The sequence below is a fragment of the Chamaea fasciata genome, unplaced genomic scaffold (assembly GCF_029207755.1).
Source record: "Chamaea fasciata isolate MVZ Bird 193981 ecotype frontalis unplaced genomic scaffold, bChaFas1.0.hap1 SCAF_8, whole genome shotgun sequence".
In the NCBI taxonomy this organism is placed as follows: domain Eukaryota; kingdom Metazoa; phylum Chordata; class Aves; order Passeriformes; family Sylviidae; genus Chamaea; species Chamaea fasciata.
Genome location: NW_027094093.1, coordinates 23,533,604 through 23,559,365, shown reverse-complemented (window position 1 = coordinate 23,559,365; position 25,762 = coordinate 23,533,604). Strand labels below are relative to the sequence as shown.

General features: G+C 58.0%; 2 protein-coding genes across 3 annotated transcripts in view; both read right to left on the bottom strand.

Moving 5' to 3' along the window:
• Positions 1-7,919: 7,919 nt before the first annotated feature.
• On the bottom strand, positions 7,920-19,317 carry IHH (Indian hedgehog signaling molecule). Its single transcript, XM_066190135.1, has 3 exons — positions 19,015-19,317; positions 13,199-13,460; positions 7,920-10,116 (listed from the first exon to the last, which is right to left on the bottom strand). Exons 1-3 carry the CDS (start codon positions 19,315-19,317, stop codon positions 9,455-9,457), a joined length of 1,227 nt encoding a protein of 408 aa, XP_066046232.1. The 3' UTR covers positions 7,920-9,454.
• A 5,309-nt stretch (positions 19,318-24,626) lies between these two features.
• Positions 24,627-25,762, bottom strand: part of NHEJ1 (non-homologous end joining factor 1) — a 42,582-nt gene continuing 41,446 nt past the window's right edge. Inside the window, exons 6-8 of one of the 2 annotated variants that reach the window (XM_066190136.1) lie at positions 25,446-25,563; positions 25,100-25,203; positions 24,627-24,811 (exon numbers count right to left, since the gene is read on the bottom strand). In XM_066190136.1, the coding sequence (XP_066046233.1) occupies positions 24,713-24,811; positions 25,100-25,203; positions 25,446-25,563 (321 nt within the window). In that variant the 3' untranslated portion in view covers positions 24,627-24,712. Of the gene's footprint in view, positions 24,816-25,099; positions 25,204-25,445; positions 25,564-25,762 lie in introns of both variants that reach the window. The other variant, XM_066190137.1, reaches the window with a different exon arrangement.

Here is a 25,762-nt window from a genome sequence, read left to right as displayed (position 1 = left end):
CCTAGCTCTTCCCCATGAGAGAGGCTATAGGTGCACCCCACTCTAATCCCTAAGCAGGCTGAGCCCTTGGTAAGAAGTGCTAAGGACCAAGAGCCCCTTTTTGCAGTGTCCCAGGTTTTGTGGGAGCCCTGACTACTGCCCCACAGCAGGACATTGCCCTTGCCCTGCCCCTTACAGCCAGGCCACTCGCTATCTCCAGAGTCTGGGAAGCCACAGGAGGCTGGTGGGGAAGGTAAATAAACTGCCAGTCCGGCGATGATTTGTGGCTAAATGAACAGTCTAAGTCACCCGTGAATGACTTGGGGCCAGTAACCAACCAGATAATAGGTCTCAATCAGCCCTGCAGCACTGGGAGCTGGGTCTACCTTGTGTCAGATTTGGCACAGCCAGCTCCGAGGTTCCAGGTTGCTTGGGGGCTGTCTGCTCTGCAGAAACATTTGCAGAGGCATCCACATGGCTGCCATGGGAGCAGAGCAGCTGTCTGCAGAAATGCTCACAGGGCTTCTCATCTGTCTTCAGGGGACTCCCCCTGCTCTGATGGTGATGGTGGATAGATCAATGAAGCCACCTCCCTGCCTGCTTCCAAGGTCCTGTGCTCAGTCACTGCCATGCTCTGTCCCTGCCTGGATCCCCTCTCACGTGGGTTGGCCTGATCCTACCCGCCTCAGAGGCAGCCACAGGCTCCTGAGGGTTTCTTCATCCTAGCATATCAGCTGCTCAGTCCAACAGGTAGGGATCTGTCCTGTTACACAGAAATCCCCATGCTTCCATGCCCCTGCCCACTGTACCTAACTTCCACCCAGCCTCTGCACGGAGCCCCAGGTACCAGCCCCCAGCTGGTAACCCAGAAGGGGTTAACAGGCAAAGCAAACACGGCTCAGCCCCTCCCCGACAGGCCTCCTGCAGCGATTTCTGGGCAGCTGTTTATTTAACCAAGCAATTCCTCAAATAAGCAGCCTCATCTCTGATGGGACATGGCAAGGCTGAGCAGAAAAACGTGTTAACAGCTCCCGCTCTGGAGCAGGGGAATAGCAAGCCAGCACAGGAAGGCTGGCTGGGCAGGGCGGGTGCCTGTGCCACCAGAAACAGCCAGGGGAGCTCTGGAGTGTCACACCTGATCTCACCACACTGCCAGCACCAACACCCCTCAGGACCAGGGCTGCAGGGGATGCCCTAGGGCTGTTAGGTTCCTGGGATTCAGCAATGCACTGCAAAGGTACTCAAGAGTGGAGACAAAGGGCTTGTCCCCTTGTAGACACATGGGGGTGGAGGGACAGGGACATGGGGATGGAGTGACACATCCACATATGGATTGGAGTGATAGGGACACAGTCAGCTTGGATCTATTTCTTACAAGGACTCAGAGTATAACCACTACATTTCCAGTCCTGTTAGCCCCTGATCACTCTGGAACATCTGATCCTGAATGACCATGAGCACACAGCATCCACACAGACATCTCCTTCATCCTACTGCCCCCAAATGAGGGAGCAGCATCTTGGCTCATCCTCAGTGTCTGTCCTCACCCCAGGCCTTGTCTTCTGGGGGGACAGACTAAATAAGCCAGCATCTTCCATAGCTTGGCATCATCCAGGAAAGCAGGGAAGTGACTGAATGTACCATGTCTCTCCCGCTGCTACCCCACGCCCCCGCTCCCACTGCCCTTGCCTGGCACAGCACTCCAGCACATTGTGTCCAGTGTCACACATCTCTGGCACAGCCAGACTCGCCTTCCCTCAGCACCAGGGGGATCCTCCAGATCTGATTTTTCCTGTCACCTCCACAATCTTCTGTTTTGGCTTCACTGTGTCTTGTCCCAAAGCCAGAACTGCTGCCTGTGGGGCTACAGAGCCAGGTTTGGGGCGTGGGAGTGAAGGAGTGAGAGGGAGGAACACCCTCACACACACCACTTTCCCCCCCCCGCCCCCCCCCACAGCTTCACCTCTTAGCTGTTAATAGCCTTTCCATGGAGTCAGCACCTAACCTGCTTTAGGGATGACAGGATAAATCAGCTGCTCCTCCCAGGACCTTGGGCTCTAATTAATGTTAGCTCATTAACAAGATAACGGCCATTTATTACCCTGTCTCCCTGGCTGCTGATTAACCCTTTCCCAAGGTGGGGGCAGGGGATGGTGATGCCATGGGACAGGAATGGTGGGACATAGTGACGTCTCTGCAGTGAGATCCAGGGACACCAGGGAGGGGGGAGATGAAGGCACAGCAGACAGGACTACAGAAGAGCCTGAGTGAGGAGTGGATGGGAAAAGGGGGAGTGTCTTTGCCTAGTAGTATGCCAAGAGCTCACTGGATAAAAGCCTTGAAGGAACTACCAAGAGTTGTGGGCTCCCCTTGGATTGTTGCTGTCACCTTTAGCACATCCCTGTGCCTCAGTGTCCCCAAGTGTCCCTACCCCAGGGTGAGACCTGGACCTCAGCACAAAGGCCCTGCACAACTCTGGTCATCAGGCCTTACTTTGATAAGGTGCCACACATACCCACAGGCAATCGGAAGCCACTAGTGTGTCCATCGGACCTCCAGAGTCAAAAACAGCCCCAGCTTCATGTTCCCGAGTACTGTCTATGCCATAGAGCCATGGGGCAGGAAAATCTGTCCTGAGGCAAGAGGAGGCTTTTGACATGCCCTTGACCAGGGCCTGGGTATGGAGTGCAGGAGCAAAGGGGCTGGGGTGGGCATGGTGCTGCCGCCCAGCCATCCAGCACCAGGCTGGGGGGGGCTAATGCTCTCAACACATCAATCACACTGCTCAGCAGCTCCCTATTAGCGAGAGCAGTGGCTGGTTAATCAGGCTGAGGGCTTTGGCTCATTAAGCTGACACCTCCCTTGTGAGAGTGAGACATGGGGGCAAGCAAGGTGCCACTTACTTATTTTCTTCTTTCCCAGGGAATATATTAAACAAATTAAATTCCTGGAGTGTTGGGTCAGCACAGCCGGCTCTGCGCCTGTCCCAGCTCCACCTAGCTCAGTCGTGAGGAGAGGACTGTGCTGCCCAGCCTGCAACAAACCTGGGCACTGCTGCAGGGCCCTGCCTCTGCCGTGCCTCCCCAGCTCCCTGCAGCAAGACACAGCCCCCCTTAATCCCCCTGTTTTCCTCCCTGGGCTGTGCCGCAGTCGTGACTGCTTGGCAGTGCTGAGGATGGTTGGGAGGGCAGGTCTTGCAGGAAATGCAGTCCACGATTTCGTACAGAAAGTCCCCCCAGGAACCCGGCTGCTGTTCCTCAATGGGCTTCCTTGGCTCCACAGGGAGTGGAGCTGTGACACAGCCGTGGCTGCTTTCGGGACAGCTTGTAATGCTCCCTGCTCCAAATAGAGCCAGGGGCTGATTTCAGCCACAGCACCAAGACTACTTCTTTCCACTTTCTTTCCACTCTGGTACTGGGGACATCTGGGCTAGTGGCAGGTTGACACTGGAAGGTCTCTCTGCAAGAGGGAGAAAACTAGGAGGGAATGCACTTGTTCTCTGTAAAAGAGGGAGAGCTGGGAGGGAGTCCACTTGTTCTGTAAAACAAGTCTCCATCAAAGGACTGCAAGAACTAGGCATTTAGAAAAAAATACAGTGCATCCCAAGAACAGCTTTATGCCACAGGCATTAACCTCATTGGTGTTGGCCTTAAATTATACAAAGACATGAGAACAAGAGCCTTTGCTGAAGCAATCCCCTACACTGGGCCCTTTGCCTCCTTCGACATCAGTCACCCCTTCACAGTCAAGTGCTGTCCCTGCTCAAATTCCCTGAGGGTTGGGCTGCTCTGCTCCATCCCAGCATCAACTGTGTTTCAGCCCTGCTCCAGGTCTAGTTATGTGACAGGGATGGATGGAAAACTCACAGCAAATTAGTCATTAGTCCCTGGAGTTGTTTATTTATTGACCATTTGCAGCTCTTCCCTCCATCACCACCTTTTCCCTCCCTATTTTTCCAGCAAAGTCAATGGCAGCCTGTCCTGCTTCTCTGTCCCACCCCGTCCCATCCTGTCATCCCCATCTCTTACAGCAGTCCCTTTTACCTAACCTCAGTCCTTCAAGTGCCTCTTCATTTCAGGAATGGACCCATCTTTTGCTGGTGTAAGGGTGACTCCCTGGAGGTTAGTGAAGAATTAGAAATAATTTAATTTACCTCCCTGTTCGGGTGCTTTGATGAGCTGAAAGGCCCCTTGTCAGGAAGCAAATCCATCTTCCTCCAGCTTTACATCAAATTTCATTCACTAATTAGAAACTCCTGCCCTAGACCATGCTGCCCCCACCCTGGCCACCCCTTCTCCCCACCAGCACCATTATGAAAATAAATTGTTCCATTAGCTGCATTGTTGTGGCTGTGGGGCCCAGTGCTGGGAGTTATTAGAGCAGGAGGGAGGGCGTTGGATTAAGACAAATGATTTATTATGGAAAAGGACCCTGATTAGATTCTTACTTGTCCCCAGCGTGTGGCTGCATACTCACACACCCCCCCATCCTGATGGCCCCCGTGGCACCACACAGCCGTTCGTGGAATTTAGTGCTGGATGGCAGTGACGTTTCTCCTGGGGCTGTATCCTGCTGACTGCTCTCACAGTGTTGGGAGTCCCCCATCTCGTACTGGGACATGAGGTAGCAATTGATGCTGGCTGCCCCTTGCATTGTCCCCAGCTGCCCCTGCCTGACTCTCACTTCTTTGGAGGGTGGGTATCACCAGCATTACCCCCAGCTCTGCCAATTCTGCAGCAGGGACCCACTGTGGGTACTGAGTGTGTCCTGGTGACTGGGGAGGGAGTAAGGGAAGGGGAAGGGTGATTTGTTGTGTTAGCTCTTTACCCCACACAGTGGGAGCAGGAGCTAAGGGTGCCCCACCAGCAGGAGGGCTGGCAAGGCTCACCCTGTGTAGTGGGAGAGGTTGTCAGGCCTCTAAATGGGTCCAGAGTACTCTCTGCACCTGGCAGATGTGGGGTGGGCATGGCTGCAGGGGTGGGTCTGGCTGCAGAGGTGGCCACTGCCACAGTGTGCCCATGTCCTGTTGTCCTCACAGTGCCTTGCTGTCAGTATAGGCCAAGCACATGTACCCTCCAGCTTATTCCTGGAGGGGACAGAGATCAGGGACACAGGGACATGTGAGTGCTCCTGAGATATAAAGGAAACAAGCTGAAAAGAAAGTAATTTGTGGCACTGGAGGGCGATTCTGAGAGCTGGTGGGTGTCTGCTGGGTGTCCATGCGGTGGTGGGCAGGTGTCTGTCCAGGGGTTAAAGGTATGTGTACGGGGCAGGATGCGTGCATCTGTCTGTCTGTCTGCAGTGTTAATACAGGCACAGCAGGCTCTGGTTGACACCCAGAGGTTGTTGCCTGCTAAAACACCTCCACCCCTGCCCGGGAGAAGCTGCCATGCTCAGGCAAAGGGGCTCTGCAGCACCTGTAGCGGGGGGATGTTGCTCTCACATAGGTGTCACGGTTGAGAGAGGGGCAAATAGGTGGGGGGCCCGGGACAGAGGGAGAGGTGGAGGAGGAGTTCGGGGTGCAGGATGGGCTCAGCAGCACACATCACGCTGCTCCCGGGGCTCTGTGGGCTCGGGGACAGTGTATTGGGACACCCCACCTCCCCCCATAATAGCACTGCAGAGAGTGGGGTCCTGCCCCTGCTCCCGGAGCAGCAGCACTCCGAAAATCCATCAAGTTTAATTACGCTAATGCAAGTGAGAGTGGGAGGCTGGTACCGGCTCCCTCTGCGGGCACGTGTCGGCGGGCAGCGTGCAGAGCTGAGCCGGGCCGGGCAGCTTCTCCTGGGATTTTTGGTGCGCGGCTATGGATCGGTCAAGCCCTCGCTGGGAGGAGGGTCCCCGCAACCTGCTGTACCGATGTAGGCAGGCACAGATATTTCGGGGTGATCCCTCCTTCCCCAATCACGTCACAGCCCGGCTCATGGGGACCTGATTGGACCCAGAGCTCAGGGACGATGGGGTCCACCATGCCCAGAGACATTGCCCCTCTGCAGGGCAGGTTTGTCCCGGGACACCGGCAGGATCCCACCCTGCTGCTGTCCTCGTGCCACTCAAAACTGCCACAAACAGGGGATTCTTTCAGGAGGCTCTGCTCCCACTCCCCAAGCCCCAGTGCTCCCCTGCCACTCCGTTGCCGGGACCCCAGCATCCAGCGGGTCAACTGGGAGCGGGGAAGGAGCTTGGCTGGCGCTGCCGCGGCAGAAGGCCGTGGGGCTAGGGACAGACGGGAGAGGCGGGGACGGGGACCGTGTCCCCCCTTGTTAACAGCACCGGACCCTGTAGCCTTTTCAAGGCTCTGAATGGGGGGTGGTACCTCTCTTCTGCTGAATTAGAGGCCGGGGATTGTTGGAGCTGGTTTAACACGCCCAGACAGGGTTGGAAGGATGTGGGGGGGAGGACGTGCTACCCCAGATGGGAACATGTGGGGGGTGTCTCCTGTCGCCACATGTCCTTCCTCCCCCTCCCACCCACCATTTATATGGTAATGACGACAAATTGATGGAGAGATATCCATTGTGGGACCCTCCAGCCCGGCCCTTCTGCTGGCCACCCACCAGCATCCCCATCCATCACTGCCCATCTGGGACCCTGCTGGGACCACCCCTCGCCTGGCACTGGCACGCTGGGAGATGGGTCGGCTTCACCTGCCCACGGCAATGGGGCAACTCCCAGGCTGTCCTGGTTCTCCTGGGGCTGAGTGGCAAGAGAGAGGATGACATCCAGGCAAGGGAGAGACCCCCATAAGGCCTGTTTGTCAGCTGGACATAATTTTGTCCTCAAAATTCTTTTCATGTGGGGTTATAGAGCTGTGAGGGAGTCAATGTAGCTTCAGAAAGATCCTAGCATCTTACTTGTGGGTGTTTTCCCTCCCTCTCACTGCCCTGAAGCCAGCTCAGAGCCAGGCCCTCCCTGCTTTTTTTTCCCTGCATCCATCCCACAGCAGCTGCCATATACCCTGCAGCAATCTCCTAACTGGCCAAAGAATTCTTCCCCCACACTCACTGATTCCCCAAAAACCTGGACATGGAGATGATCTTCCACGGCGGGCACCCCGAAGAGCATATCCTCTCCTTATGCACGCTCTGGCTCCCCCTGCCTGTGACAACAGCCTGATTGAAATTTCACTTCATAATGCACTTCTCGAAAGCCTGACCCCGTGCCCCCCCGGGGGACCAATTTGTCCTTCTCTCTAATAAGAACCTAATTAAATTAGCTCTGCCACCTCGCAAAGCCCTTAAATTAGCCCAGTGATGAGGGCCCTCACTGACAGCCTGCTGCCGAATTGCTTCACACTTGCCATGCTGTGGGGTCCAGGGAAAGCCCTAAGGAGATCCTGATCGTAGCATGGCCCAGGAGACCATGGCAAGGCAGCTTGGAGATGGGGCAGGGGGTGTACAGAGAGGTGTGTGGGGTGCTGGCTGGTGTACTCTCCTTCTGCTGGCATGGTGATGGGGTAGAGGGAGGAGAAGGCTGACAAGGGGCGAGAGACAGCACTGACTAACACTAGTGACACTGGAAACCTGTCTACAGGATACAGGCTCCATCTTCTGGATTAGTGGGTGCTGTGGTGATTGGGGATGGTACAGAAGGATGGACAGGCACTGAGGTGGTGAATCCAGACTGGGATGGAGAGGTATCCCTGGCAGTCCCACACAGTGGCTGTCCCTGCTACATCCTGCCCCACTTGCCCTAGTTTCCAGGTAGCTCTAATGACAGTTTGGTCCCGTGTAGACTGGGACAATCTCACAGCCTCCAGTTGCCCACCTCCCCTGGGTACAGATGAAGTAGTGAGGAGAGAGATGTCATTCTTCCTGTTGGAGGCCACTTGCTCCTAGAGAAGTGCATGATGCCCTCTAGCCCTGCCTGCCCTTTAACAATGGGAGCAGTAAGCACCCCCGATCCCTGCCTGCCCTCCCTACACCAGAGTTCAGAGCTCCTGCCGGGGAGACAATGGATTTATTGGGCTGCGTCCCCAACCAGGAGAGGTACATCCAGTGAAGAGACAAAAATACACCTGCCATCAGCCACGCTCACGGTCCCTCACTTCATCCTGGACAACAATCACCATAGAAGCTGTGCTTAAAAATAATCTTTAAATAATTTTTGCTTTTTTCATTAAAAAAAAAAAAAATCACCCCCCCAACAAAACGATTTGCCACCCCTGCCCTACACTTCCATCTCACCCTGCACGCGCCCACACTGCCTCCCGTCTATGGTACATACAAAGAGCAGATAAATAAATAAAGACGTGTGATGCTACAGGGGGATATGGGTCACAGCCTCCCTCAGCCCCCTCCCCTCCACTTACATGGAGCTAGGGGAGACTGAGGCTCTAGATAGGATTTGGAGTGGGGAAAATGTGGCTGCGGCTCTGATGAGACTCTCCCCACGTCCCAGGAATGGGTGAGCAGCAACAAATTACCCTGAGGGTTTGGGGTACTGGGGGCTTGGGGAGGTCAGGCCAGCCAGGGTCTGAAGCTTGAGGAGTTTTCATAGCTTTGGGGTGGAGAAAGGCTTTTGGGCTGAGCCAGTTCAAGGTCAGATGCTGGGAACGTTTTCTTTTCTGCCTCTTTCAAGCTCCAGCAGGCTGGGGTTGGAGCCCTGATTCTCCCCATCCCTGCTCCTACCAGTGTGTCTAGGCCTGGCTGGCATTTGCACCCTTCTGCCCATGTGTCTGCCTCTGCAGCCCCTCTTGCCAGCCAGAGCGCCCGATGCTGTCACAGCAGCCCCAAAGGATGCCCAGCTGGGTGGCTGTGGTGCTGGCTTTGGGGAGAGCTCGGCATCTCACTCCCCAGTCTATCACTCCAGTGGCACTTGTGTCACCAAGTCGGAGGTCTCATGCCAGAGCTGTGCCAGACTCACCCTCCCCCCCCCGCCAACTTGTTTTGGGTGCTCCCTGCACCTGGGCTAAGGACAAGGCACAGTCCCAGTACCTGGGTCACCCTCCTCCCAGCTGCCATGTCCCAGAGGTGGAAATAGCATTGCCTGCCTTCCCACCCAGGCTGCCTAGCAAAGGGCCCTAGGCCCCTCTCCCAAAACTTCCCCACTGGGTAAAGATAGGCTAGGAACCCCGGTAGAGCAGCCAGGGCTCTCTCCTTTTCTCCCTCCCACTGGTCTATCAGAACTCCATCAGCTAATTCAGCGCACACACCGCACGCACACACACATGGCACACACACACACATAGCAGCATGTGGATCCAGCTGGGGGCAACCTGCTGTCCCGGGGGGAAACCCTTCATGCCTCCCTCCTGTCCCCAGGAACAGGGGGTGAGGAGGGGGTGGTGAACATGGAGGAGGCACACCATGGAGCTTTGGTGCCCCCCAAACAGGAGGTGGCTGTACCCCAAGCAGGCAGGACTGGAGGCAGCTCCCCATGGGCACCCAGCTTTGGGAGGGGGTGCTGGCCCCCAGTGAGTCACCCTGCAGCCACCACCTCCACCAGCTATGCTGGCTGGGGTTGTGGTGCACCCTCAGCTCTCCGCCTGGGATATCCCCAGTGGGTGGAAGCTGTCAGGGGGCAGGAACAGCCTGCCCAGGTGGTAGAGCAGCCCTGAGTACCAGTGCACACCATCCCCCTGCACCCCTGGCCACCCCACCAGGCTGTGGTAGAGCCGGAGTGGCCAGAAGGCCAGCTGTGCTAGCTGTTGGTCCTGCACCAGAGCAAAGCACGAGGCCACCACGCCATCCACCACCAGTGTCCCATGGCGTGTCAGTGGGGCATAGGCTCCCACGTCTCTCCGGTCCCACACCCGCACCACTTCAGCAGGCTGCAAGCCACCCCCCCCAGCCACCACCAACACGAAATGTCCCGGGTGCACAAGGCTGGCAAAGATGGGACGGAAGTGGGCGGTGGGCACCGAGGCATTCTCTGCCACAAAGAGCAGGTGGGTGGGCGTCAGGACCAGGCGCCGGGGTGGCTCCTGTGTCTCGATGACGTGGAAGGTGGTGAGGGCACCGGGCTCCTTGTCCAGGAAAGCCAAGAAGTCACTGTAGGTGGGCCTGCCTGCCCCGTCCATTGCCAGCACTCGCTGGCCTGGGCGCAGTGCCCACAGTGGCGTCTGGGCACCGTCCTCCAGCGTTGCCAGTGCCCGCCCGGGAAAGCAGCCCCCCGTCTTCGCAGCGGCTGAGTGCTCTGCGCAGGGAGAGAGAGGACAGGAGGGTTACCCATTAGCCAGACCCTCAGCACCATGTTTCCACTCTGCATAGACATCTTCCCAGTCTGCCTGGCTTTGCCCACCCAGGCATAATCCTGCCATGGCATCACCGGTGTGAGCTTGTCTCGTATACACCTCCAGCCACCGATCTCCCCCAGGTACCTCATCCCCCAGGCTCCATGTCACCTGAGGTGGCACCTGGGGACTCCATCATGGTCCCAGGGCCTTGAGCCTGCTGTACACAACCAGGCCCCAAGCCCCAAAATAGGCAGGGGAAGTGGGACACAACCACAGCCTGAAATGTGCAAAACACTACCAGGGGGCACGTGAAGCTTGAAAAAGCAGAGGCAGAGCCCTGAGATGGTGGCAGGCTGAGGAGCAGAGTGCCTGGTCTCACTCTGCAGACCCCCACAATATCAATGTTTCCTGCAGTGCTGGTCCTGGGTACTGCTTAGGAGGATGCTGCAAGAACAGTGCAGAATGCAGCACCCTTTCCCAGCACTGCAGCACTCCTCCAGCTCATGCGGCAGTCCTACTCCCTTCGCCCACCTGCTCACACCTGCACCACCAATGCCAGCCAGCTCCTGCTTCTCTGGGTTGTAGGGAGTTGTCACAACCTGTGGCCATCATCATGCAAAAGCTACCAGCCCCCTGGCTATGGCTTCCCTAGTGATTGCCACAAGGTAAAGGACCCAGACTCTTTGGGTTTGTCTCCTGGAATGGCGGCACATATCTCCTACCCCTCCCGAGATGAAGTGTCACCAGGGGTCCATTCTGGCACTTAGCAGGGGAACCCTGGCTTCTCAAGGAATAGTGGTTAGCTACCCCAGTAGCAGTGTTCCCCCAAGTCCCAGCAACTCCCTATAGTGCCTATATGATACCCTCCCACCCTCTGCCAGTGGCATCTCACCTCAGGGTCCTACTCCTAGCTCTGCACAGTTCCATCCTTGAGCTCTAAGGCCCCCCTCAGAGCACTCTCCCAGCTCTCTCATCTAATCCCTCAATGTCCCCACCCAAATGGCACTGCCCCCATCACTCCCCAGGTTTGGGAAGAGCCAAATCCCAGCCCCCAAGCCCATGAAGAGAGGCATCCATCTCTGGGACAGAATCCTTTTATTGCTCAGATGAGGTGAAGTGTCTGCCCTGTCCTTGCTCCAGAGGCCAGGTCCCAAATCCTGCACCCTGCATCCCCTGGCAGGCAGCAGAGCCATGGAGAAGGGTTGCAGGAGGGTGAGAGGGGTGCCTGGCAGAAGTGCATGGGATAGGTGCTGGGCATGGAGGGGTAGGTGGGTGCAGGGAAGGACCCGAGAAGACACAATACATACAACAGGCCACGTGGACATCCATACAAAAATAAAAGCCATTTACTAAGAGGTAGGGGCAGCCCAGCTGCCCTCTGTACACAGTTCTGAGGGGATCAGGATGTGTACCCCACAGCCTCCACCACACAATCTTGGGTTGCCCATGGCCTTGGAGATAAATATGGGGGACCCAGAGCCCTGAGGAGCTGCTGCAGAGTGAGGGGAATATGACCACCCTCTAGAAGCTACTCAGGGCCCCAATCTGCTGCTTGGGTTACAGCATCCCTCTTCAGTTGGTCCAAGGGGAGCATTTCAGGATTCAAAAGCCTCTGTCTTTCTCCAGGGGCACAGCCCCACTCCTCTGGCCAGCCTCATGGCTGTGGGAGTCATGGTCCTTGCTTCGGAGCCTGGCCCCACTCCTCGTGCCAGCCCCACAGGGTGCCCCAGGGCACGGGAGTCCTGGTCCTCCGGCCACGTTTTGTCCCTCTTCTTCGGGGGTGCATCACTCCCTCTCTGCGGCGCGGTGGCCCCACGTCCATCGCCGGCCGGCGTTGTGCCCGTCCTGGCATCAGCACGGGGAGCGGGTCAGCGCGGGGGGCCCGGCTGGCGTCTGGGGGTGTCGAGCCGCTGGCTGCGGGCTAGGGCAGTAGGACAGGCACAGTGCGGTGGGAACTGAGCCCGGGCACGAGAGACGCGGGGCAGCACAGGCACACCGGCCCCGGCACCGCCGCGCGTGGTGCGTGGCACACGGGTGTGCGGGCACGGGTGTGGGCGTGTGTGTGCTGGCACGGCCCTCTGTGCCTGCGTGTGCGAGGGCTCCGTGTGCAGGCACGGCCCTGCTGCACGGGGTTTGTGTGCCAGCAGCTGCCGAGGCTGCCTCCGTGCTCACGCAAGCTCGCGCACAGGCAGAGCCCTCCCCTGCCTGTCGCGACACGGGCACAGCACGGCCCCTCCCGGCGGTGGCCGGTGCCGTGCGCGGGGCGCTGCTGCCCTCTGCAGCCTGCAGCCAGCGCGGCCGCTCCGGCGGGAGCCGCGTCCCGGGCAGGGCTGCTCCTCCCGGGCTGCGGCGGGGCTTGCACCCTGCGCAATCCCCTCCGGACCACGGGCAGGGCCTGAGAGCAGCTCCTCCCCGTCCTCCACCCCGCCGCCCCCACTGCACCGCACAGGAGGAAGCAAACACCACCAGTGACGACAGCACCCCTCAAAGCATCACCCAGCTCTGCTTCCCTCTGCAAATGGTGCTGCATAGACAAGAGCTGATACCAGAGTACCCTGGCCTGTCCCTGTCTGGATGTCCCTGACCCCATCCCTGGCTAGGCAGGGATGCACAGATGCTGCTGTGACAGCAGAAGCTCAAAAGCAGCCAGCAGTGGAGCAGGGCAGGGCTGGATGAGGCTGAGCATGGGCACTAAAGGACTGCAAGGGCAGAGGCAGGGGAGACAGGTGCGATGGGCATACTGGGGGGGGGGGTTAGGCTGGGTGGGAAAGGGACGTGGGCTGAGAAAAGGAGGAGGATAGATAGGGTGGGTCAAGATGTAGGTCTATGGGAGCCATGTAGGGAATTTGCCCCATTGTACTGGCTGGCCACAGGTGTGTGACTCACTCCCCACCTGACTGTCTGACCCAGATAGAGAAATCAGGATGCAAGAGCCGGCACCCCCTGCAGGAACACCCCACCTAGCCAGCCAGGCTCCCCGGGTATGCTGCAAGAGGGGGTCTGGCCCCCAGCTCTGCTCACTGCCCCCCACCCCAGACTTACCTGACTTGACGGAGCAGTGGATGTGTGCCTTGGACTCATAGTAGACCCAGTCAAAGCCAGCCTCCACGGCCAGGCGAGCCAGCATGCCATACTTGTTGCGGTCCCTGTCCGAGGTTGTGATGTCCACAGCTCGGCCCTCATAATGTAGCGACTCTTCTGAGTGGTGCCCGTCCTCGTCCCAGCCCTCCGTCACTCTCAGCTTCACCCCTGGCCACTGATTCATGACAGAGATGGCCAGGGAGTTCAAGCGGTCCTTGCAGCGCTGTAGGGTAGAGGGACAGAGTCAGTAAAAGCTTTTTGGAGGGATGAATTAGCTGGTTGGCAGGCTGCATCCCACCATGCTTCCCTGAGCCCTCAGGCCCTTGGGGACTGGTCCAGCATAGGAAGATCTGAGAACATGAGGTGCTTTGTCTATCAAATGCTCTCCAAACTCCCTTGCAGAGCCTGATACCCCACCTTTGGACAGAGGATTGTGCACCCAACAGGGCACCCCTCTCCCCCCAGTTCCAGGCTCATTTGAGAGCCTGTTGGGCAACGCTGCCTGGGCTGGGCTAAAACATCCTCTCTGCTCACCAGACACCTGCCCTAACCTGTGCTAACTGTACCCCAGCAGTTCCCATCTGATAGGAGGAGCTTCAGTCCTGCTGCTTCCTGGCTGGGAGAAGGTCCCAGGGACCCTGGGGCTGTCTCCAGGCACAAATGAATCAACCTGCCCAGTCCTCAGCACAGCTCTGCTTGGTATGGCTCCTCAAGTCCTGTGTAACAAGGACACAGCACCGGGCAGCCTCATAGCTTCAGCCAGCCTCTGCTCCTGTGGAAAGTGCCAAACCTGCCCAAGAACTCTGTTGTGCTGGAACAGAAAGAATGTGAAGTGAAGCCTTCACCTCTCCACACAAGGGCTGAGAATCCTCGGTTGAGGAACAGCAGTAGATCTTAAAAGCCCCAGACCTCGTGGCCACAGAGCTCACACACGAAAGTAGGTGCCTGTGGCAGTCCTCCCCAGCAAGCAGAGGGATGCCAGCCCCAATTGCCTGTTTCATAGTCCTCCCAACCTTATCCTGCCCTGCCCCACATCCCCCAGCCACAGCTGAAGGTCAGAAAAAGACCAAAATTCTGCGTGCTTGACTTGAGAAAGTACAGCCCCAGCTTCTGGTCCCTTGCCCTGCTGCTAAAGAGATGGAGGAGAGATAGAAAAGGTACAAGAAAAGGAATATGGAGGCTTCTACAGAAAACCAGGCGAATGGACTAGGGCTGTGCAGCCCAGAAAGGAGATTCTGTGAGGTCCTGAAGAATCATAGAACTGAGTGAGTTGGAGCGGACCCATAGGATCAAACTCCTGGCTCTCCTGCACAGCACATCCTAAGAATCACATCAAGGGAAACTGTGTATAAAATTTAAGGTAATTTAAAAGAGACAAGCAGAGACTGGAATGTTTTTACACTGGCTCCAAAGGCTGAGGTTCACAGCTACAGGTACAGATGGTTCTGAGACATCCAGCTGGATCAGGAGTCCCATTATCACTGTCCAGTGCTTGCTGGGTAGGAGAGCTCTGCCTCCCCAGAAGTAAGAGACTCCAGTGGTCCTCTCATTGCCATTCCCCAGGAAACAAGGAGCCCCAAAAAATGAAGGCAGAGGACAGAGCATTCATGGTCATGTGCAAAGCCAGTCCCGGGAAGCTAAATGAAATGACTGGAGAGCAGCTTAAAAACCAGCCACTGATGGGGACATTTTTTGATGATGCCCAGCTCAGTACTGGAGCTCCCCACCATAGTATGTCGTGGGTCTTGAGACAGTCATAGCAAGCATGAGGCAGGGCTTTGAAACCTGATGCTGGCTACATCCCCAGGCTCAGAAATGCCCTAACACTGCTTCCACAGGGACCAAAAATGTAGCTCCTCACCCTATCCCCAAGCACCTGTTCCCATCCTAGGAAGGTAGACGCTGCTGCTCTTAAGGAAACCTGCTTTCACTTGGCAGGGTCCAGGCCCTGGGAAGGGCAGTGCCAGGCAGGCCTTTGCCCCACATGAGGTCTGCCGTCATCCCACAGCTCCCTGGGCGTGGGGAGATAAGCCAGGAAGGTGCTGGACAAACAGCTTGCTAGGTGAGGGGAGGAGGAATAGGGAGAAGAGTGACTTTTGTCCCCATCCAGCACCACTGTGGTGCCACTTGGCACATGTGACAAGCAGTTCCCAAGGTCCCCAGCCCCACTGAGACCCCGCAGTAAGTGAGTTCAGCACTGGAAGCAAGGAGGGAATCCCCTGCATCCCCTAGCCATCACTTCAGGCATTCCCTTGCCATTATGATGCCAGCACCTCGCTCTGGGCACCTCTCCGACCCTCACTGCCAACATTTCTGTCCTCCAGGGGCACCCTGCACGCACAAAAACAACGAGATTTTCCCAGCCTTTTCCCCCAGGCAGGGACAGCGTCAGGCAGAGGCCTGGAGCGCCCTGTCCCCGGCTCTGCCGGTGCCATCGGTGGCCAGCAGGTGTCAGGGTGCGGGAGGGGACCGGCAAGGACCGGCAGGGAGCAGGTACCAATGGAAAAGGACCAGGCAGGCACAGGCAGGTCGGGGAGGAAGCAGGTACTAACGGGTGGGGAACTGGTGAGCAGGGCAGCAGCGGACAAGGAACAACCATGGATCGGCAGGGAAGAAACAACTATGAGGAGGAAACAGGCAGGGATGAGCAAAAATTAATAGGGAGCACGCAGTGATAGGCAAGGCTGAGCAGGTAGGGATGCGCAGGGAGCAGGCACAGGAGGCAGAGAGAAGACAACAAAAGACAGGGATGGATGGGGATGGGTAAAGAACAGGCAGCAATGGTCAGGAAGCACACATGAGCTGCAGGAAGTAAGCAGGGATGGGCATTGCCTGCCCAGGGGCTCTGCTGCCTGCATGAACAGGTAGGCAGGGATCAGAAAACTCATAAACATGGGCTGTCCACGGGCTCTGTGTTCGATGGCGATTGCAGGGAGGGCACAGCTTGTCCCTGTAGTGCTGCAAGTGACTGAGCACCCCCAGCTCACATGCAGAATGGGGCCCCATATGACCACACTAAGCTGGTGGCTCTGCTGTCCCATGCACCCCATGGTGAAAATCATGGGGATGTTGGGATGGGCTGAGCAAAGAAGGTCTACCCACCTTCTGCCTAACCTTTGCATCTCCCTTTTTGTGTCCATACTGGGGACAGAACCATGTCTTGTGGGACAAACCAAACCACTTTAGGGGGAAGGCAGCAGGGCAGAGCTCCAGGATGGGGTGCAGTCAGCAGGGACCCCAGGATCATCTCAGGTTAAGTATGAAAGACACTCAGGTGTTACCACAGTCTCAGCAGAGGTGTCGTGAATGGACTGTGCTTGGTCACAGCTACTCCCATGTACAGAGCCTGGCCAGGAGAAGAGGGGTCTTAATAGCATCTCGTCTTGAAGTGAGGTTTCCCCTAAAGGAAGCCAAAAGTCCTACCGAAGGTCTTCAGGAGAGATTCCTCACCACTGCATTGGATGGTTTCTGTGTCAGTTGGACAAGCAGTGGCTGCAAGGGATGATGGTTGGGGTAGGGAGAGGCTGGGTTTGGGACTCCATGGGGGCAGGGGACCCATGGCATTCCTGGGCCAGGCTGCTGGGGAGAGGTGAGGCGGGTTCTGCCTCCAGCCTTATCTCAGCACGTCCGAGTGGGACCAGTGAGAGCAAACACACTGGAATTCTTGAGGAAGATGAAACGATAAAGGAAAGGCAGGCAGAGAGCTGCACTACCCACTCCTCTAAGCAGGCGACATCTTCCGGCTGCCTGGGACACCCAGACCCTTGGACTTGGGGAAAGAAAACAGGTTTGAAGTGAGTCAACAGCAGTAAAAGCCAGTGCTCTGGGGGAAGGGACAAGGAGTTGGGTCAATGGCCTTTCCCAACCCATAGCAACACAGACATGGTGCCAGAGCTAGAGTTCCCATATCTGGGGGGATCTCCCACAGCCAGGGGCCACAGGACAATCCCAGTGGGCTGTGGGATGGCAGCAAGAAGTCATGCCACTTTCATAGCAAGAGGAACAATTCTTTGCAGAGCTGCCCAAGGCACGGTGGTACTCATCTGTGCATGGGGTGTGTGGTGGCCAGGGACCCTGCTGGAGTAAGGACCCTCATTTGTGCAGCCCAAGAAGACCAGGATGCTTCTAGGTACTCTGCCAACAAGGCAGTGGTACAGCATAAAATGTTAGGCTGGCATGTGGGACGTGGAGATCTCACACTCTGCCAGGTGTGCTGAGGGGCACTGGCTGGGTTGCAGAAGGTGGTGGGAGCACTCTTGGGAGAAAACACAGCAAGAAGCACTCTCCTGCCTCCAACGATGTAATCCCCTTCCCCAGTGCACGGACCAGAGGAGCTCACTGCTTCCTCAAATATCCCTGAAGCTGTTCTCCAGGGAAGGCAGGTTACAGCCCAGCCCCAGGGCTCCAATCACTAGCAACCACAACTTGTGCAACTCCCCGAGCTTGCTGCCTTGCAGGGGATCCCGGTCCCTCTGTTACAGTCCCCAGCTTGAGAACCAACCTGGACTAGGGTCCCTGCCCTAAGGGACCTGCTCTGTGGGTACACGGGGTTGCAGAGCTGTCAAGCCAGCACCCAAGAAACTTCTCCCAATGTTATGAGCACCTTGGTCAGAAACTCTGGCCAGAGCCTTGCTCAGTGCCTACCATAATAGCCACTCATGTTCACCCACCTGCCCGCCCCTGACTGGGGGGTGCAGTGGTCAGAAGGGCAGCCCCAGCTTCCCTCTGCTTCCCCCAGGAGCTCGTTCAGGCTGTAACCCTGCTGAGGCTGGTGGCCAGGTTTCTTAGCAAGGCCGTGCGGCTCCTTATCTGCATTCCTGAAACCCTCAGGCATTCTCCTGGCAATATTAAAACACAGAGTAACCTTCGTCCAGCATCACCCCCCCTCCTCTGCTGTCGTCTGTGTCGTCCACCCCCCCATCCGTCCTGCCGGCCCAGGGCACTTGTAAGCTGACTGCAACACGGCATTTGCAGTAACAGGTTGTCCCCAGCCCTGAGCACAGCAAGCAATTCCCACTGAGCACCCTTCACCATCCCACACGAGACATGTGGGAAGAGGGGGCACTGAGGTTTTCAGTGTCAGAGGGGGGACAAGGTCAGCAAGAGCACTCCTGGAGCCTACTCTCCTCCCTGCCAGCACACCAGGCTCTGGTCTGTCCCTCGGATCCAACAGGCAGGCTGCCTGCTCTGCCAGTGGGTAGGCAGAGTGGAGGGGCAGGGTGCTGCCTGACCAGGGATCAGCGCGGCACAGCCCTGCTGGATCGAGGCGATGTGGGAGAATGCTGCCGGATCGGGGGCAGTGTGGCACAGCTCAGGGGCAACAGGGCCAGCTGCTGCCAGTTGGGAGTGCAGGGTTATGCCAGCCTGGGAGCCAGTGGGATGAGAGTTGAGGGCAGCAACGCAGGGCTTTCCTCGGGGTGAAGACTGACATGGATGCCACAGGCTCCGAGGAGCAGCGGGGCAGGGTGCTGCCATCTCGGGGGACAAGGCGCTGCCAGTTCCGGGAGCAGGGTGCTGCCGTCCCAAGGCGCAGCGTGCTGTCCGACGCGCACAGCGCAGCCGAAGGGACAGAGCTTTGCAGCGCCCGATGAAGGGAGATGCACTCGCTGCGCGCCGGCAGCCCGGACCCGGCACCGGGATGCCCGGGGCAGAACGGGGAAGCCGCAGCGCGGGGCCCACACGGTCCCCGGAGAGTGGGTAGCAGGGCGCTCTGGGGCAGTCCCGGTGCCCGCAGATGCCCGGCGCGAGGGTAGAACCGGGCGGCAGCGGTGCTGTACCTGGGTCATGAGCCGGTCGGCGCCAGTGTTCTCCTCGTCCTTGAAGATGATGTCGGGGTTGTAGTTGGGCGTCAGCTCCTTGAAGCGCTCCGAGTTACGCGCGATCTTGCCCTCGTAGCGGCCGCTAGCCCCCAGCGTCTTCTCGGGGACATTGGGGCTGAACTGCTTGTAGGCGAGCGGGATGAGCTTGCGGGGCGGGCGGCGGCGGCTGCCCACCACCCTGCCCGGCCCGCAGCCGCGCACGGCCGGCGCCAGCAGCAGCGCGCACCCGCTCAGCAGCAGGAGAAGCCGCGCCGGCTTCATGGCGCGCCCGGCGGCCCCGGGGCGGCCCGGGGCACCGGTGGCTCCGGGGTCCCCACTAGGCTCGGCCGCCGCTCCCGCCGCCCGGCCCGGGGCTCCCCATGCGGCGCGCAGCCGGCGGGCAGGTGCCGGTGCCGGCGGCGGCGGCGGGGCGCGGCGGCTGCCCGGCGCGGGTGCGCTCCGGCTGCCCGGTGCGGCGAGCTGGCGTCGGCCCGCTCTGAGCTGCTGTGGCCCGGCGGCGGCAATAAATAGCGAAGGGCCGTTTGTTTTGGCAGGCGAGCGGCCGCTTGCGGGGCGCGGGGCTCGGCGCTGCCGGAGCCCTCCGCGGTTTGCGCTTCGGCGGTCAACGCGGCGAGGCTGGAGCCGGAGCCGGAGCCGCCGCTGCCTCCGCTCCCCGGGCAGGAGTGAGAGGGGAAATTGAAGAGATCCGGGACCGGGAACCGCCAGGACCGCACCCTGCCCGTGTCCCAGCCTCCCAGCGCCCTCCCTCTCTCGCCTCCTCCCCGTGGAACCTGCCCCGGGCCGCCCGCAGCCTCCTCCCCCCTGCCGAGCCCCGTAGCCCACCCCTCCGGGGGTGCCCGCCGCCACCTGCCCCCCGGGGCAGCCCCGCCGCCGCCCCAAGGCGCGCCCGGTCCGCCGCACACCCTTCGCCCCCCTTGGCGGGGCGTCCTGCGGGGGCTCCCTCGCGGCGGAGTGGGCGCGGGGTGGCACCCCCGGGGCTCCGGCCCCCGCCGCGCCGCCTGCTCGCCAGGGGCCCGGGCCTGCGGGCGGGGATCAAACAGAGCAGGGAGGCAGCTGGTTGAAATTTAACCACAATATTCTCGCTCCCCATTGTTTCCAGGGAGGCCCGATATTTCCACAACAGGATTATGGCATCTGATTAACTCGCTGAGACAACAATGAGGGGCTGGGATGGGCTTCCCCTTCTAGCTGCCAAAAGGGGAAAGTAAATATAACACCCTGATTTCAGGAGCGAGGGTTTGAAGGCCCCCCCCCGGGTTCTCCCCCAGCTGTGTGCCGGGGAGGGGTCCGACACAGGTCCACTTGCACACCCTCTGGTTCACTCGGATCTTCCCAGGTGAGGCAGTGCCTTGGGATGTCCCCCCCACGTACAGACTCTCTCAGGGATGATGTTCCCTTGCCAGCTCTTCCGTGAGTGCGGGGCACAGGTCACTTATAGGGATACTCAGTAGCCAGATTGGAATAGCACAGCCAGACATCCAGCTCTGGCTGCAGGGCTTTGCTGCTCTCAGCAGGACCAAGTAACCTGGGCCAGAGGGCTGCAGGCTGGGGAGCCAGCATCACCCACAGACTTGGGATCCTGCTATCTAATGCCCCCAGCAGACCATTTCCTTTGCAGGAGCTGCAAGCAAAGTGCAGCTGGCCAGAGGTCTCTTCATCAGGTTTTCATACTCAGTAGCCATGGTTCATCAGGTTTTTGTATTGGTTTTCATGCTGCATACCCAAAACCAGTGCCCAGAACCTCTGTGAAGACCTGTCACTGAGCAGGATGGTGAGATGCAGCTGTCCCACTGCTCCCGCACATGATGGAGCTAAGGTGTCTGGCCAGCAGCCCCAGGCCACCCCACTTCTACACTTCTTCAGCTGATCCTTCCAGTGGAGCATCCTAAGGGCATCAGCAGAGAAAGCAGAGGGGATGTACACAGCAGCATTCTCCGCCCCTGCCCTTGGCTTCTCAGGGATGCAGAAGGGACACAACTCTCTGTGCATCACTCGCACGGGAAAATAAGACCCTATGGACCCTCAATCACAGGATTCTCCAGGGTAGTTTGTACTACCAACAAAAGGAGCCTAGCTTCCTACTTTCCACATCACAGGACTGTGAAGCAGGATGATCTGGGATAGCACTGCATCTGGAGGCTGCAGCATTTCCCCAGGGAGAGGTTCCCTAAGAATGACATTGTCACAAACCCAGACCTCCTAATAACCTCTGCAGCCAGTGTGCATGTCACAAACCACTGTTCCCCCCCCCCCAGCAGCTCCAGGCTCACAGCTCTTGCCCTGCCCTTGCTGGTAACAGTATTCAAGTCCCGTGGAGACCCAGGTTGGAAGACAGGGAGTTGGGTTTGCTGGTGACAGCAACTCCTGCCATGCAGAGGCCATGGCATTGTGCAGTGAGAGTGGCCTGTTGCTGGGTGCAGAGTCCATCACCTCTCCATGCAGCATTCCCAACGTCAGCCAGTTCTCCTGCCAGGCAAAGCCTGCGGACACATAGAGCCAAGTGGGACAGGGACACCAGGCACAATAGGGTAGCCAAGCTGGGTGTATGGGGAGGCAGCTGGAGGCTGAGACAGGGTTGGGATAACCAGTGTTTGAGGGGGAAAATTTTCCCGGGGAGGGGGACTCCTGCTTGGGCAACTGTTGGGAAGGGACCCTTACTGCTACAGTGGAGGTGTGAGAGATGCAACGTCTGTGCCTGTATCACATGGAATTTCCCTCCACACTCGGTCACCCTCAGGCACTGCCGGGACTTCTGGCCTGGACGCCAGGACGCACCGTTCTGCCTGCATTCTGATAGGACACCAGTGCCTCTTTCCTCTGCCCTTCGGCTCTCCCCACCACCTCATCCCGCTGTCCCTGCCCCGAGCGGCAGTGCAGCATGCTGCACACCCCTCGCTGGGCTCCCAGGGCTGCCCGGAGCTGGGCGCTGCGCAGGGTGAACAGCGGCGGAGCCGAGCCAGGCAGTCTAGGTGGTGCTATTTCTCTATTTTTGCACTGGACGGCTTTGGGATTTTCCTCTCCCTATTCCTCTCCCTATTCGCTGCCTTGGTCGTCTTCTTCTCTCTCTCTCTCTCTCTCTCTCTCTCTCTCTTTTTTTTTTTTTCTTTTCCTTTTCTAAAAATACTTGACAGCGATTGAAAGGTCCCTTTAATCGAGGCCACAGAGCCCTTATTAAGGGCACGGGTCGGGGTGCTGGGCCGTGCCCAGCATAACGGCTTCATTAAACCCTGCGAAAACTAATATTTATGGAATCAAATTTATGGAGGCCGAGGCCGAACTTGTGGCCTTTAATGTGTGTCGGGAGCTCAAATCCAGCTGGCTCCAGAGAGGAGGGGGTGGGGACAGTGAAGGAGACCCCAGCAGGACAGGATGGGACAATATGTAGTGACATTCCCCGGAGCTGGCGACAACCTGAGCCAGGGAGGAACCAGTGGCCCCATGCTGGAGTCCTGAGGGCCAGGGTCCCTGTGGTTCCTTGGGGGACATTGGCAAAGCTCTTTTTCCTACAGTCTTCATTCTCCTGCTTTTATTTACAACCCATCCATGCTTCTGCATCCCCACCTCCCATTGCCTTGGGAGAGGGGTGAATGGAACACGATCTGTCCCTGCAGCAGGTCTTTAGGGCTGCTGGACACTCCACAGAGACACAGCAGCAGAACAGGACTCATGAGCAACATCTCTGCAGCATCCCTGGGACTGGCTCCCCTAGGCTGAGTACCTCAGGGAGAAGCATGACACAGTAATTCACAGGAATGGCCCAGGGATGCAGGTGCTGGTTTGCACCACCCACTCCTCCCCTACAGAGCCCACCAGCCACTGGCACAGCCAGGTTGGGATTGTTTCAGCCCTGCCTCTCCCTGTGATGTCTCCTTAGACCCAAAGGGGGTAGACAAGCCAGATGCCCTCATTGGGGTGATAAGCACTCCTCCTGAACGTGCTGGCAGGCACAGGGCAACAGTACAAACCCCAGAGCCAGCATGGAGCTGAGGGACCAGGCTTGCAACGGAGCAGCTCCTGCGCCTGAGATGGAGTCCATATGGATGGAGCAGAGGTTGCACCACGGACAACCTGGTGACAGAAGATACAGGAAACTGTTAAGCTGCTAAGCTTCTGCTGCCCCGGTCCTATCCCTTAGCTAGTAGCAGGACCCTCTCTGGGGGCAAGTGCCTAGCAGGCAGACTCAAAACTGCCAAGATAAGATGTTTGCAGATGGGAAAAAGTAGGATACATAAGACACGGCAGTCAGAACAAGCTCCTTATCCCATGGCTTTCCCTTCTCACCACCCACCCTGCCCTGCATGCTGCTCCCTCAGAAAGGAAATATAAAAAGCAACTGGTTGCACTCACCCTGGGACTGGTCGGCTCTAGCCCAGCAAAGGCCCTTTCATTCCCCTTCCACAGACACAGGGACTGCTCCGGATGTTTTTGTTTCCCCCTTGCTGCCCAGGAGAACAGGCACATGACTGCAGCTGGCCCAGCCCCAGGGACCAGGGCAGCTGGGGGCATGGATCCCTGTCCCAGGAGAGCAGCACCACTGGCTGCAACCTGCCTGCTGCCTGGCTCTCTGCCTGCTGTTTTAGGATCTGGCTAGGGCACAGGAATGGGGTCCCAGTCCTGAAGGAAGCATGTGGACCCAGAGGCTGGAAGAGGAGAGCAGGAGTGGATGGATGGACGGACGGATGGATGGATGGATGGATGGATGGATGGATGGATGGATGGATAGATGGACGGATGGATGGATGGATGGATGGATGGATGGATGGGAGTATGAAGGGATAGAAGTGGTGTTTTGTGTCCAGGGAGCATCTGTAACCTGCTTCACGGATGCCCCTAGGCTTGGCAGCATTCAATGTTGGTTGTCTCCTGCTCCTTGGAGGCCAAAGCATGGATCAACACCGTATCACCCAATAACTATGGTGGAGGTGCCTGCAAATGTAGGGTGTCCTGCAGCCTATCCAGGGCCTTTGCCAGCCTGCTTCTGCAGGCACCAGCACATGGTGTGCATCCTGGAATGGGACAAGAACTTGGTCTCCAGCCCTCTCAGCATGCTGTGCCCCCATGATCTGGGCATTGTCTTGTGCCATCCTTAGGCATACCCCATAACACATACTGCTGCTCAGGGTGAGGCACAGCATGGCTGAGAGCTGTGTGCTGTGCCCTAGCAATGAGCTGCTGTGACCTCACTGTCCAGAGTCACTGCAAGCCCCTGGGACATCAGGACTGCTCTGAGGGGAATCCAGCAGCAACAGAGGTTACATCCCTTCCTAGGCACTACAGGCCTGGTGGGACAGAGCAGGAGAGGGAATCTCACCCAGATACAGCCCTTTATTGAAAACCCACTCAAGAGCAGCCAAACCCCACAGCTCTGCCATAGCCCCAGCTGTCCCACACCCACTGGCAGGATCTCTCCCACTTCTCCCTGGTCCAGCACTGGCTCTGCCACAAGAGGAAGGCTGGGCAAACTCTGGACCAGGGAAGAGTTTGAAAAGCTGTTTCCTGAAACACTGTTGAAGAAAGGAGCTCCATCTCCCCAAATGGAGACACCTTGGGAGGGAACCATGATCTGGGCAGGGTCCACCAGGAGATGCAGAGAAGAGGCAGAAAACGCATGGGTGCTCTGCACTCTCTCTCTTGGATGCTGGGGGAAGCAGAGACCTCAGCAGGTTGGCAGCAGCCTCTCAGCTGAAGAGCCCTTTTGCCTTCTTTGGCTTGGCCTTGGCTGCAGGCAGCCGGGGCTTCTGAGATGGGGAGGAGGCTGGCTGGAAACAAAGAGGAGGCAGTGTCAGTTCCACCTTGAGGAGTCATGCAGGATGTGTGCAAGTATGCAAGCAGTGACATTCCTGTCATCTGTGTTGTGGGAGTGCAAAATCCATGCACATGTGCAATCACACACTCCCCAGTCAGGATGCATAGGGTAGAATGGGCTAGGAACCAAGCTGAGACTCCTAGCCCATCCTGGATGGGCACAGTGCTTGGATGAGAGAAGGGGAAGGAGATGTGGGTCCTATCCTAGTACAGAGAGATTTTCTAGAACTGTACTCACCGAGGTTCTCTCACTGGAAGATGTCGTTTCATCCTCCTGGGATGGAGCAGGTGGATGAGGATGCTCTGTGGTTTCTGCAGTGGATACTGTATCCACGTCATCCTCTGGTAGCAGAAGATGCAATTTGGGATTGAGATAAGGGACTATGGGGCATTGCCCAAACCCACTCTAGGAATTGTGCTTGGATCAGGAGCCCAGCCCACAGAGGGAAAGCAAAGGGGGAGACTGTTGCATGGGGTTAGCTACACCTGGGGCCACACTTCCCTCACCCCAGGACATGGGGCTGGGCAGTTGAGAGGACAGCTGCATCACATGCTCCCCATGCCACAGACAAGGAGCTCCTCACCAGAGCAACACCGTTTCCGAGCCTGCTTGGCCTCCTGCTGTGTCACTGCAGTGTAGAGCTGCTGCAGAGCAGAGGCAAACGCCTGCCCTTCTCCCGCACTGCAGATCCGGGGCAAGGTCTGTGGGAAAAAGTAGAGGCATCATCACCCTTCCAGGAAATCACTTACCAGGTCACCCTGCCACGGGGCTGCTGTGGGGCAGAGAAGGGGTTGTGCTCCCCTCTGCCCATCAGGCTACATCTGTTTTACCCCAGGACTGCAGCAGAGTTTGTGGGAACAGGCAGCTCTGGCACTGGGTGGGATGTGGCTGCTTCCAGGT